Below are 12,085 nucleotides of genomic sequence, written 5' to 3'. Positions count from 1 at the left end.
ACCACCGGTGCCTTTCAAGCTGCTACCCCGGTGCTGGAGATCAGAAGGAGTGAGTCTTGAGTAAGTCAGTGTGTACATTCTTTGAGGGGAACTGCTTGTGACTCCAGGAGTTTCTTCCACTGACTCAAACCCTGCTGGTTTTTGCATCCTGAAGTTATGGGAACTTATCTTCCAGCACTGGATCCCTGAGCTGAGGTTTCTGGTGTAGGGCAGGGATTCCTTGTTCCTGAGCTATCCCTCCCAAATTTTTATCAACCACACATCTTTTCCCCTCCTGCTAGTCTGAATCAGTGTGGTTTCTTTAATTCTGTAGTTGTTAGACTTCTACTCAATTTCTGATGATTCTGAGTGATGGTTCTGTATTTTAGTTGTAATTTTGATGTGTTTGTGCAAGGGGGCAAGTCGTGTTTACCTATGCCACCATCTCTTTTTTTATTGTTTTTTATTATCATTACCATTTAGTCCCCTTATACCCCGCATCCCCCAGAAATCACCACACTGTTGTCCATGTCCATGAGTCCTTTTTTCTCAATCCCTCCATCCCTTAACCTCTGACCCCTCAGCCATCATCCTGCTCTCCATATATGATTCTGTCCCCATTTTCCTTGTTCAGCTTGTTCATTCGGTTCCATATATGAGTGAAATCATATGGTATTTGTCTTTCTCTGACTGACTTATTTCACTTAGCAGAATGTTCTAAAGGTCTATCCATACTGTTGCAAAGGATGAACTTTTCTTCTTTTTTCTGCCAAGTAGAATTCCATTGTGTAAATGTCCCATAGTTGTTTTTCCACTCATTTATAGATGGACACTTGGACTACTTTCATATCTTGATGATTATAAATAGTGCTATAGTGAACATAGGGTTGCTTATGTTCTTTTGAATTATTGTTTTGGGTTTCTTCGGATAAATTCCCAGAAGTGGAATTGCTGGGTCATAAAACAGTTCCATTTTTTATTTTTTGGGATATCTCCCTACTGCTTTCCACAGTGTCTGCACCAGTCTGCCTTCCCACCAACGGTGCAAAAGGGTTCCCCTTTTTCCGCATCCTTGCCAGCACTTGTTGATTTGGTGATGATGCCCATTCTGAACGGTGTGAGGTGATATCTCATTGTGGTTTTAATTTGCATCTCTCTGATGGCTAGTGAGGTTGAGCATGTTTTCATATATCTATTGGCTATTTTTATGTCCTCTTTGGAGAAGTATCTGTTCAGGTCCTTTGCCCATTTTTTAATTGGGTTTAGTTTTCTTGGTGTTGAGTTTTGTTGGATACTAACCCTTTTATCTGATGTATCGGTAAATATGTTTTCCCATTCTGTGGGTTGTCTTTCATTTTGCTGATGATTTCCTTTGCTGTGCAAATACTTTTTAGGTTCGTGTAGTCCCATTTGTTTACCTTTTCTTTTGTTTCCCTTGCCTGGGAAGATATATTTGATAAAATATTGCAATGAAAAATGTCCCAGATTTTGTTGCTTATGTTATCTTCTATTGTATTTATGGTTTCAGGTCTATCATTGAAGTCTTTGGTCCATTTTGAATTTATTCTTGTGTGCAGTATGAGAAAGTGGCCTAGTTTCATTTTTCTTCATGTATCTGTCCAGTTTTCCCAACACCGTTTCTTGAATAAATTATCTTTAGCCCATAGTATGTGCTTGCTTCCTTTGTCGCATGTTAATTAACTATAAAGGTGTGGGTTTCTTTCTGGGCTCTGTTCTGTTCCATTGATCTATAGTCTGTTTTTATGCCAAGACCATGCTGTTTTGATTACTATGGACTTGTAGTATAGGTTGATATTAGGTGCATGATTGCTCCAACTTTGTTCTTTCTCATGATCATTGTTGCTATGCGGGGCCTTTTGTGGTTCCTTATAAATTTTTGAAATATTTGTTCTCGTGTTGTGAAATACGTCATTGCAATGTTGATAGGAATTGCATTGAGTCTCTAGATTGCTTTGTGTAGTATGGACATTTTAATGATGTTAATTCTTCCTATCAATGAACATGGTATATGCTTCCACTTGTATCTTCTTCAGTTTCTTTCTTCAGTGTCTTATAGTTTTCTGAGCACAGGTGTTTTACATCCTTGGTTAGGTTTATTCCTAGGTATTTTACTCTTTTTGAAGCAGTTGTGAAAGGGATTGTTTTCTGAATTTCCTTTTCTGTTAGTTTGTTATTAGCATATAAAACTGCAACTGATTTCTGGATCTTAATTTTGTATCCAGCTACTTTGCTGAAATCATTTATTAGTTCATGTAGTTTCTTCATGGAAATTTTGGGGTTCTCTATATACAGTATCATGTCATCTGCAAGTAAAGACAGTTTTACTTCATCCTTTCCAACTTGGATGCCTTTTATTTCTTCTTCTTATCTGATTGCCGTGGCTAGGATTTCCCATACTATGTTGAAAGGTGAAAAGCAGACATCCCTGACTTATTCCCAATCTAAGGAGAATGCTTGTAGTTTTTGCCGATTGACTATGACGCTGGCAGTGGGTTTGAATATATGCCTTTACTGTGTTTAGGTGTGTTCCCTCAGTTCCCACTTTGGTGAGAGTTTTTATCATAAATGGGTGCTGGATTTTATCAAAAGCTTTTTCTGCATCTGTTGATATGATCATGTAGTTTTTATCTTTCATTTTGTGTATGTGGTGAATCACATTTATTGACTTGTGAATGTTGTACCAACGTTGCATTCCTGGAATAAATCCCACTTATTCATGGTGTATCATCTTTTTGATGCATTGCTGTATTCGGTTTGCTAATTTTTTCTTTTGTTTTGAGGATCTTACCATCTATGTTCATTAATGATATTACATATAGTTTTCTTCCTTTGTAACTTCTTTATCTGGTTTTGGAATTAGGATAATGCTGGCCTCATAAAATGAGTTTAGGAGCCTTCCCCTTCTCTTGAATTTTGTGATGTAATTTGAGGAGAGGTGTTAGTCCTTCTTGGAATGTTTGGCAAAATTCATCTGTGAAGCCATCTGTTCAAGTATATGGTGACAGATTTGACTTTGGGTGGTGGGCACACTGCAATATACACATGATGTATCATAGAATTGTCATAAATGGCCTTTATTATGTTGAGGTACTGTTCTTTTGTATCCATTTTATTCAGTGTTTTTAATAATGAAAGTTGTGTCCTGTCAGGTGCTTTTTCTTCATCTATTGATATATTTATATAATTTTTATTTTTTATTTTGTTAATGTGTTATACACAGTGATTTATTTTCATATGTTGAACATCCTTATGTACCTGAAATGAACCCCACTTGATCAGTGATGTATTATCTTTTTAATGTATTGTTGTATTCAATATGATGGCGTCTTGTTTAGGATTTTTGCATCTGTATTCATCAGATATAATGGCCTGTAGTTTTCTTTTTTGTATGTTACTCTTGCCAGGTTTTGAGAGTAGGGTTATGTTGGCCTAGTAAAATGTGATAGGACGCATTGCCTCCTCTTCAAATTTTTTGGAAGAGTTTGAGAAGGATATCTATCCAGTTTTCTTTGACTGTTGAGTAGAATGCACTAGAATGCTATCAGGTCCTGAACTTTGGGGGAAGTTTTATGGTTGTTTCAATTTCCTCACTACTGATTGCTTACTTAGATGTTCCACTTAATCGTGATTCAGTCTAGGAAGGTTATATCTTTTAGGATGTTATCGATTTCTTCTAGGTTATTGAATTCGGTATCATATAGTCTTTCATAATATCCTTTTTTTTAAGTATATTTTATTGATTATGTTGTTACAGTAGTTTCAGTTTTTCCCCCTTTGCTCCCCTCTACCCAGTACCCCCCTTTCCCTACAGTAATCCCACTAGTTCATGTCTGTGGGTCGTGCATATACATTCTTTGGCTTGATGCTTTCCTATATTATTCTTAACTTCCCCCTTTCTATTTTGTATCAATCAATTATGCTTCTTAATCCCTGCACCATTTTCCCATTTCTACCCCTTCACCATCCCAACTGATAACCCTCCAAATGATCCCCATACCTATGATTCTGTTCCTATTCCGGTTTGCCTAGTTGGAAATTATTTTTAATTTTTAGATTCAGTTGTTGAAGGTTGAGAGTTTGTTGTCATTTTAATTTTCATAGTTTTGATCTTTTTCTTAAGTAAGTCCCTTTGACATTTCATATAATAATGGCTTGGTGATGATGAGCTCCTTTAGCTTTACTTTGTCTGGGAAGCACTTTCTCTGCCCTTACATTCTAAATGATAGCTTTGCTGGATAGAGTAATCTTGGTTGTAAGTCCTTGCTCTTCATCACATTGAATACTTCTTGCCAGTCCCTTCTTGCCCTCAAAGTGTCTTTTGAGAAATTGACTGATAGTCTTATTGGCATCCCTTTGTAGTTAACGCTCTGCTTTTCTCTTGCTGCTTTTACTATTGTCTCTGTCTTGAACCTGTGGCATTTTAATGATGATGTGTCTTCGTGTGGTCCTTTTTAGGTCTAGCTTGTTTGGGACTCTCTGTGCTTCCTGGAATTGTATGTCTATTTCCTTCGCCAAATATGGGGAGTTATCCTTCATTATTTCCTCACATAAGTTTTCCATTTCTTGCTCTTCCTCTTCTCCTTCTGGAACCACTATGGTTTGGATGTTGGCAAGTATAAAGTTGTCCCAGAGATTCCTAAGCCTCTCATTTTATTCCTTTCTTGTTTCCTCCTTCTGTACTGGCTGACTGTTGTTTTCCTCCTTATGTTCCAAATCATTGATTTGAATCCCGGTTTCCTTCCCTTCGCCATTGGTTTTGTGTGGATTTTCCTTCATTTCATTTAACATAGCCTTCACTTCTTCCTTAATGCATTTGTCATACTTAAGCATATTTTTCAAGCCTGTGAGCATCTTTGTCATCAGTGTTTTGAACTCTTCATCTGTTAGGTTGGCTATCTCCTCGTTTGTTAGGTTGGCTATCTCCTCATTGCTTAGTTCTCCCACTGGAACCTTGACCCGTTCCCCCTTTTGGGCCATACTTCTCTGTCTCCTCATGTTGACATTCTCCTGTGTTTGTTTGCCTCTTTGTCTTAGGTGGAGCTGTCACTCCTGTTACGTTGTAAGGGGAGGAGCCTTAGGTGTCTCATCAGTAGAGGGCGACCTGTTTCACCACATTGTGGCGCTGTATGTGGGGGAGGGTTCAGAGAGGGAACAATGTCGCTTACTCAACACTCACCACTTTTCCAGGCACTTCTCCCACTTTGTATGCGACTGGCACCTCTCTAGTTGTTGTCCTGGCTGTCGTGCCCAGAGTTGGTGGGTCTGTGGACCTGCTAAGACTGTGGGGTCCCTTTAAACAAGCGGACTCTGCTAAGAGACTGGCAGTTTCTTCCTTCGTCCCAACCCCCACTGGTTTGCACAGTCAGAAGCAATGAGGCTTGGTTTTCCCCAGCAATGGGACTGTGAGCTGCGTGGTCTGGTCTGTTGCTGAGAGAGTGCCCCCCAGATGTCCCTCCTGACTTTTTAAAATGTGTCACTGCGCTTTCTGGCGCCTGCTGCCGCTACCACTGCCGCCACCACCACGCTGCGTCCTCTCAGCCCCGACTCCACCCCTCCTGCCTGTCTGGATGAGTATTTTTCTTTATATCTTTGTTTGTTGGACCTCTATGCAGCTCAGCTTTCTGGAACTTCTGGTTGTCTATAGTTTTGAGGTAGTTGTATTCCTTAGTTGTGGAGGGAGATACAATGTGTCTGTCTAGGCCTCCATCTTGGCAAGATGTCGTCCCCTCACTGTGGCCTCATAATATTTTTGTGTGATCCTTTATATTTCCATGGTGTCTGTGATAACTTTTCTTTCATTTTCAATTTTGTTTGAGTTTTTTTTTTTCTTCACTGAGTGTAGCCGGAGGTTAGTCAATTTTATTAATTTCTACGAAGAACCAGTTCTTTGTTGCATAATTTTTTGTATAGTCTTTTTGTTTTCTATTTCATTTAATTGTCTTTTTTTTTTTTTCCCAATCCTTACTTCAGGATAGGCCTATGGGTTCTAGGGAAAGAGTAAGGAGGTGAGAGAGAGAGAGAGAAACATTGATGTGAGAGAGACACATCGATGGGTTACCTTCCTCACATGCCCCAACTGGGGATTGAACCCACAACCTAGATATTTATCCTGAACAGGATTAGAATCCATGACCCATTTTTGTATGAGATGACACTCCCAACAAACTGAGCACCTGGACAGGGCTGCTCTAATTTTTCCATTTCCTTTTTTGTTCTTCTATTTCTATTTATTTAAGATGCTCTGATATGTATCTATTTGGGGTTTTTCTTGTTTCATGATACAGGCTTGTAATGTTGTAAACTTCCCTCTGATTACCACTTTTGTTGCATCCCATGAGTTTTGATACAATGTATTGTCATTCTCATTTGTTTTCATATATCTTTTGATTTTTTCTTCAGCACAGTCATTATTTAGTAGGTTGTTGTTTAATGTACACATATTTGTGTTTTTTCTACTGCCTTTTGCAGTTGACTTTTCATTTCAAAGCATTGTGAGAGAATATTCTTGGTATCACTTCATATTTTTGAAGTGCTCATGATATAAAACCTTTTCAAAAACTTGAGAAAAGTTTTTTAGTCATAAAATTTTAATAGGTAAGTATATTGAAAACCGTTGTCTCCATAACAGCTTTATTTTTTCAAAACTGCTCCTAGATAACCCGCAAGATGGCATAGTGGTGAAGCTAGTTGTGAACTTGTTGCAGTTATCCAAGACGGCGTTAAATCATACTGGTGAAAGAGAAGTTTTAGGTAAACTGTTTGGTTGAATGACTGTGAGCTATGAGTTTTTTGTTTCAGTAATCATTTCATAATATTTTCAAAAGTAGTAAAAGTGTGTCATTTGGGGTATTGGGGAAATGTGAGACACAGTAGTCCCTCACTATATTGTGGTTGACTTATTGCGGCCTCACTGTATCGCAGGATCTTTAAAACTATTATATTTAATTATTTATTGCGGATTTTTCGCTATATTGCAGGATTTTTCGGTACTGTATACATATGTTGTTAAAGTTACATAGGTTTAAGAGTGTTGAATATTAGGGAAAGAGGGAGGGGCTGGAAAAAAAGTGTAGAATATGTTTAGAACATAAGTAGTGTTTATAAAAGTGTGGAAAAGGTTAATAAGGGACTGGGAATGGTTTGTAAGTGTGTGGAAAAGGTTTATAAAGCCTTAAAATATATATATATACTAAAATAAATGTAAGGTTTCTACTTCTCAGATTTTCACCTATCGCGGGGGGGTCTAGAACATAATACCCACGATAAGTGAGGGAATACTGTACTAACTAAGTAGTATTTCTATATGGTTCCAGTATCCCTAAGTCACCCTCCTTTCATATTTTCCTTCTTAGACATTTACATTATATAAAGTAAAAACTTAGTCATTTACATGTGTGCATAACTGTCAGTTTGAAAATGCCTTGCCAATAATTTAGGAAAGTGAGATATACCTGTTTTTTGCTAAGTATCAAATAAATTTACTTCTGATATGTATTATAAATGACTGGTACTTAATTTTTTTATATAAAAGATAAAAATGAGGGCTTGGACTGCTAGATTGAAGTCAAATATTAAAACTGTATTCAAGTTCTTTACTATCACTGTTTGTGAGTAAACTAAAGTAAGATAAATAGCCAGTATCATTCCTAGTGTAGATATTTAGGTTTGTTACCACAGGAGGGAAAAATCACATTAAAACCAGCTTGAAGTTGTCGTGACAGCATTCCTTCAAATAAGAAAAGTGGGAGGAATAAGAACTGCTTCCCAAATCTTACTATCTTTCAATGGAGTCCTTCTTAACTTCTCATTGAGAGTCTGACATTTAGAGTACTTACTCTTTTTGTAAATATTTTTCTGAAATATATTTTATATCAGGGAAATATGGAGATCATTAATATGTAACTTGAAGAATGTTCACAAGCAGAGCACACCCAGACCAAGCAACAGAAGCTGTTAGCGCTCTAGTTTTCTTTAATCAAGAAATATACCCCTTTGTCCATAGTAGTACCGGTTCTGGGGAGAAACCACATTTGCTACAGAAGCATAAGTGGCTTTCCTACATAGTGTGATATTTGTACACACAACAAACATCATACTTAGTAACAAGTGATTAAAAGTTACCTCTTTCAAATCAGGAATGAGAAAAGGTTGACCACTTCTACCGCTGCTATTCACGTTATATTTGAAGTTTTAGCCAGAGAAATAGTTCAAGAAAAGAGATAAAAAATTTTCAAATTGGAAAGGAAGAAATAAAATGATCTCTACTTATAGGTAACTTATATATATATATGTATATATATATATATAAAATCCCAGAGAATCTATAAGAAATCTGTTATACTGCAGCAAATAAATGAATTTAGCAATGTTGTAGAATACAAGATCAACACACAGAATTTAGTAGTGTTTCTATCCACCAGCAACAAACATTCCAGAAAGGAAATCCATTTCATTTACACTTTAATTTGTAATAGCATGTGAGAATTAAATACTTGCAGATAAATATAATCAAGGAAGTTAAAGACTTGTACACATTATGTTTTCTAGAAGTGAGCCACTAAGGGACAGCCCATACTCAAGGGGAGAAAATTAGGCTTTAGCTTTTGAAAGGATAACTTTCAAAATATATGTGAACATACTTTAAGAAATGCCAGCAATACTAGGAAAGAGCATGATGGAGTCCCTTGGCATGCTGAAAATATTCCATGTTCAGCTAGGTAGTAATAACACAGATAGGAAAAAAAATATTATGTGTATGCGCATGCTCATGTTTGTGTATGTGTGAGTTTTTGCTAAATTGTTTAAAGATTTGTGGTCCTTATGTACATAATACCTAAAACATTTGTCAGTTTTAAAGTCTGTTGATACTCTAATACAGTAGCTATGTTTAAACTTTCATCCTTATTATCTATAATTGTTGATATTTAATCTAGCCCTTGAATATAATTTTATAGTGGAAGATATTGCCCGTATGGATGATATGGAAAGGGAATGATACAATATTTTGTAACATCTTTAATGTATTCAAAATCTTTGAGAAACATTTAACTCATGAAGAATGGCAACACAGCATTGTATTTTGGAAATTAGGAAATTTCTATTATATGTCTGATCTCTTAGCTCTAACTCTACTGAAATGTAATTTCTACATGTAGAGGCTGTTGGAAGCTGCTTGGGAGAAGTGGGTCCTGTAGATTTCTCTATGATAGCTATACGACATAGTAAAGATATATCTTATACCAAGGCCCTTGAGTTATTTGAAGATAGAGAGCTTCAGTGGACACTCACGATGTTGACCTACCTGAATAATACACTGGTAGAAGACTGGTGAGTACTTAATGATAGTTTTTTTTCTGGTACCATTTACTTAATCTGACATTCAAGGAAAATGATACTTAATAAATTAGCATTTCCATTAACTAAAGTTTTCCTTTTATGTTCACACACTTTGCTTTCAGTTTCAAGTATTTTATTTTATTTTTTAATTTATTTTTTCAGTCTCAAGTATTTTAATGAAAATTGTTATATTTTTTATTAGTGCACAAATTTCCTGAAATCCTACTTTGTACCAGTCATTTGATGTAGTGATGAATATACTAGGCAAAGTCCATGTGAAATTCTGGTGAGAATAGACTAGATAAATAGATAATAAGAAAATTGCCAGGTGGTTCTGCATAGAACACTTAAGTATGGAAATGCAAAGTTTGCTATTTGGGGCATTGGCAAAATCAAATGTGCCCCTCTTCTTAGCTAGGCTATTTTGATTCCTTTAAAATAAGTTGTACAACTGACATTTGACATCTTAAAACTTCTTAAGCTAATCAGAGTTATGTTTTACCTATTCTCTGCCGAACAAAATTGTGACAAATATTATAATAATTTCAGCTTGATAGTTATAAAGTTACTTTTGCTTTCTGTCTTTGCCCCTTTTCTTATATGTTTGTTTGTTTATTTATTTTTGGTATATGTGACCAACTCATTCCCATTTTGGGGGAGGTGTGGGTTCAAAGAATTGTTGCTCACAACTGGGCATCTATCTTAAGGTCAGTAGGTGTTTTGGATCTTTTACCTTCCAAACCCTTCCTGCCTTTTCTTGAGGAATAACGATTGATAGTAATATCTGTGCTTTCATTGTTGATTTAATGGACATGTATCTTTTTTGTTGCTGTTATAATAAACAGCGTGGCATGGTTTTTTCCCACAACATTTTATAATAAAAATTTTCAAACAAACAGCAAAGTTGAAAGAATTTTACAATAATATCCATATACTTACCACATAAATTCTACCTGGGATGGAACCAGGGTATGTCTCTAACATAGAGGCAGCAGGACTTACTGATTAATTGGGTATGGAGGAACTGAGGGTGAATTCAACTTTAGAATTTATGTTTCTATATGATATATTAAGAAACCTAAAATGATGATAACTCTACATTATTTAGAGTATCAGGCTTTATGACATTTTTTGTCATCTGTTATATTTCTGTGCTCTTGCATTGTAGCCCTCCTTTTCTTGATTTTTTTTGTTTTGTTTTTTTCAAAAGAAAAGAACCTTCAGTGTTTTATTACAGGTTTTAGATGCCTTAGCCAATGATTCTCAGGTAGCTTTTGGTCACAATATGTGTGCACTTCCTGTTTGTCTAAAATTGTTCTAGATGATAATTTTATCATTTGGTGTGAAATATTCTCTCTTACCCCTAATTACATGTATTTCTTGAAGAAAACATTATCAAAATATTATTTTCTCATGTGAATTACTATGCTGTCACTTTCATTATTCATTTTTATTAGTCAATGTTATTTTACTTTATTGAGTTCTTTTAATTTTCAGTAGTCATAATATAAACTTTATTGAATGAAGGGAATTGCTATTGCAGTGATGAATAACTCAGGTTTACAGAAAGAATATGAAAAATCCTTGGATAATTTTGACTGTGATGTAATAGAATTTTATTGATGTTAAATTTCCTAATAAATATATATAATTCCTAAATTTATATATAGTTTTTTAATTTTTTTATTTGTGTTTAACATTTATCAAGATTAACTGTTGATATACATTATGGGCTTTTGCATTATACCTGTTTTTCAGTGTCAAAGTGAGATCAGCTGCTGTTACCTGTTTGAAAAACATTTTAGCCACAAAGACTGGTCATACCTTCTGGGAGATTTACAAGACGACAGCTGATCCAATGCTGGTCTATCTACACCCTTTTAGATCATCAAAGAAAAAGGTGTCTCAAATAATAAATGTTTATTGAATATCCACTGTTCTAGAACAGTTCCTTTGGCTGTGGGACAGGAATATCAAGTTGCTTAAATAGTATTATACTAACATTTATCTTTTTTATAAATCCAGCTGTACTTACTGAATCCAAGGGATTTGTGTGGCAATGTGGAAAAGCTGAAATATAGATAGCCTAGAGAAATGATGATTGATTTGGGGAAAGGAGGAGTTCCTAATATATAGGCCATTTTTCTTAGGAGGAGAAAACCCTGACTTTGATTCCATAAAAGCCATTGATCCTGGGTGCGGTTATTAGGTATTGAAATCAACAAGCAAGTATTTGTTTATATAGCAAGTTTAAGTATTACTACCCCCCACTAAAAAATAAGATGACCTATCAATTTCTCCCTTTTTGCATGCTGATATCATAACAAGATTCCACCAAAAGTACTCTCTGAAGGACATTTAAGATCTCTTGCTTCTTTTGTAGTCTAAATATTCCTGTTTAATGTATCCTTCTCATAAAGTGCCTGAGAAATGAACGATTGAGTTTTCACTAATTTAATATCAGGGTATATACCCATCATTGAAATAGTACTTTTGAAGAATCATAAATATAATTTTGGTCTTAAAGAAATTAGTGGTAATATAAAATATTAATAAAATTAGTAATGTAACCTGTAAAACACCATAGTTAGAACATTTTAAAATCTTCATCTTGAACTCAATTCTGTTTAATACACTCGGACAAATTTTGTACATGAGACAAATGAGGCAGAGAGTTTGTGATCTGTATAAGATATTACTAGGGAGCTGAGAGTAGAACTCATTCTCTGCTGTCTAGACCAGTGATTTT

At 35.5% G+C, this 12,085-nt stretch overlaps 1 protein-coding gene across 1 annotated transcript in view; it reads left to right on the top strand.

Annotated features, from left to right (window-relative positions):
* The window catches only part of LOC150019847 (serine-protein kinase ATM-like), a 174,450-nt gene that overhangs the window by 88,940 nt on the left and 73,425 nt on the right, over nucleotides 1-12,085 (top strand). The window contains exons 33-35 of the mRNA XM_090266710.1: nucleotides 6,655-6,750; nucleotides 9,156-9,327; nucleotides 11,095-11,236. Coding sequence (XP_090122836.1) covers nucleotides 6,655-6,750; nucleotides 9,156-9,327; nucleotides 11,095-11,236 — 410 coding nt within the window. The remainder of the gene's footprint in view (nucleotides 1-6,654; nucleotides 6,751-9,155; nucleotides 9,328-11,094; nucleotides 11,237-12,085) is intronic.

Source organism: Furipterus horrens, unplaced genomic scaffold, assembly GCF_987537825.1.
Source record: "Furipterus horrens unplaced genomic scaffold, mFurHor1.1.pri manual_scaffold_2, whole genome shotgun sequence".
In the NCBI taxonomy this organism is placed as follows: Eukaryota; Metazoa; Chordata; class Mammalia; order Chiroptera; family Furipteridae; genus Furipterus; species Furipterus horrens.
This window is presented reverse-complemented; position numbering and strand designations above follow the sequence as displayed.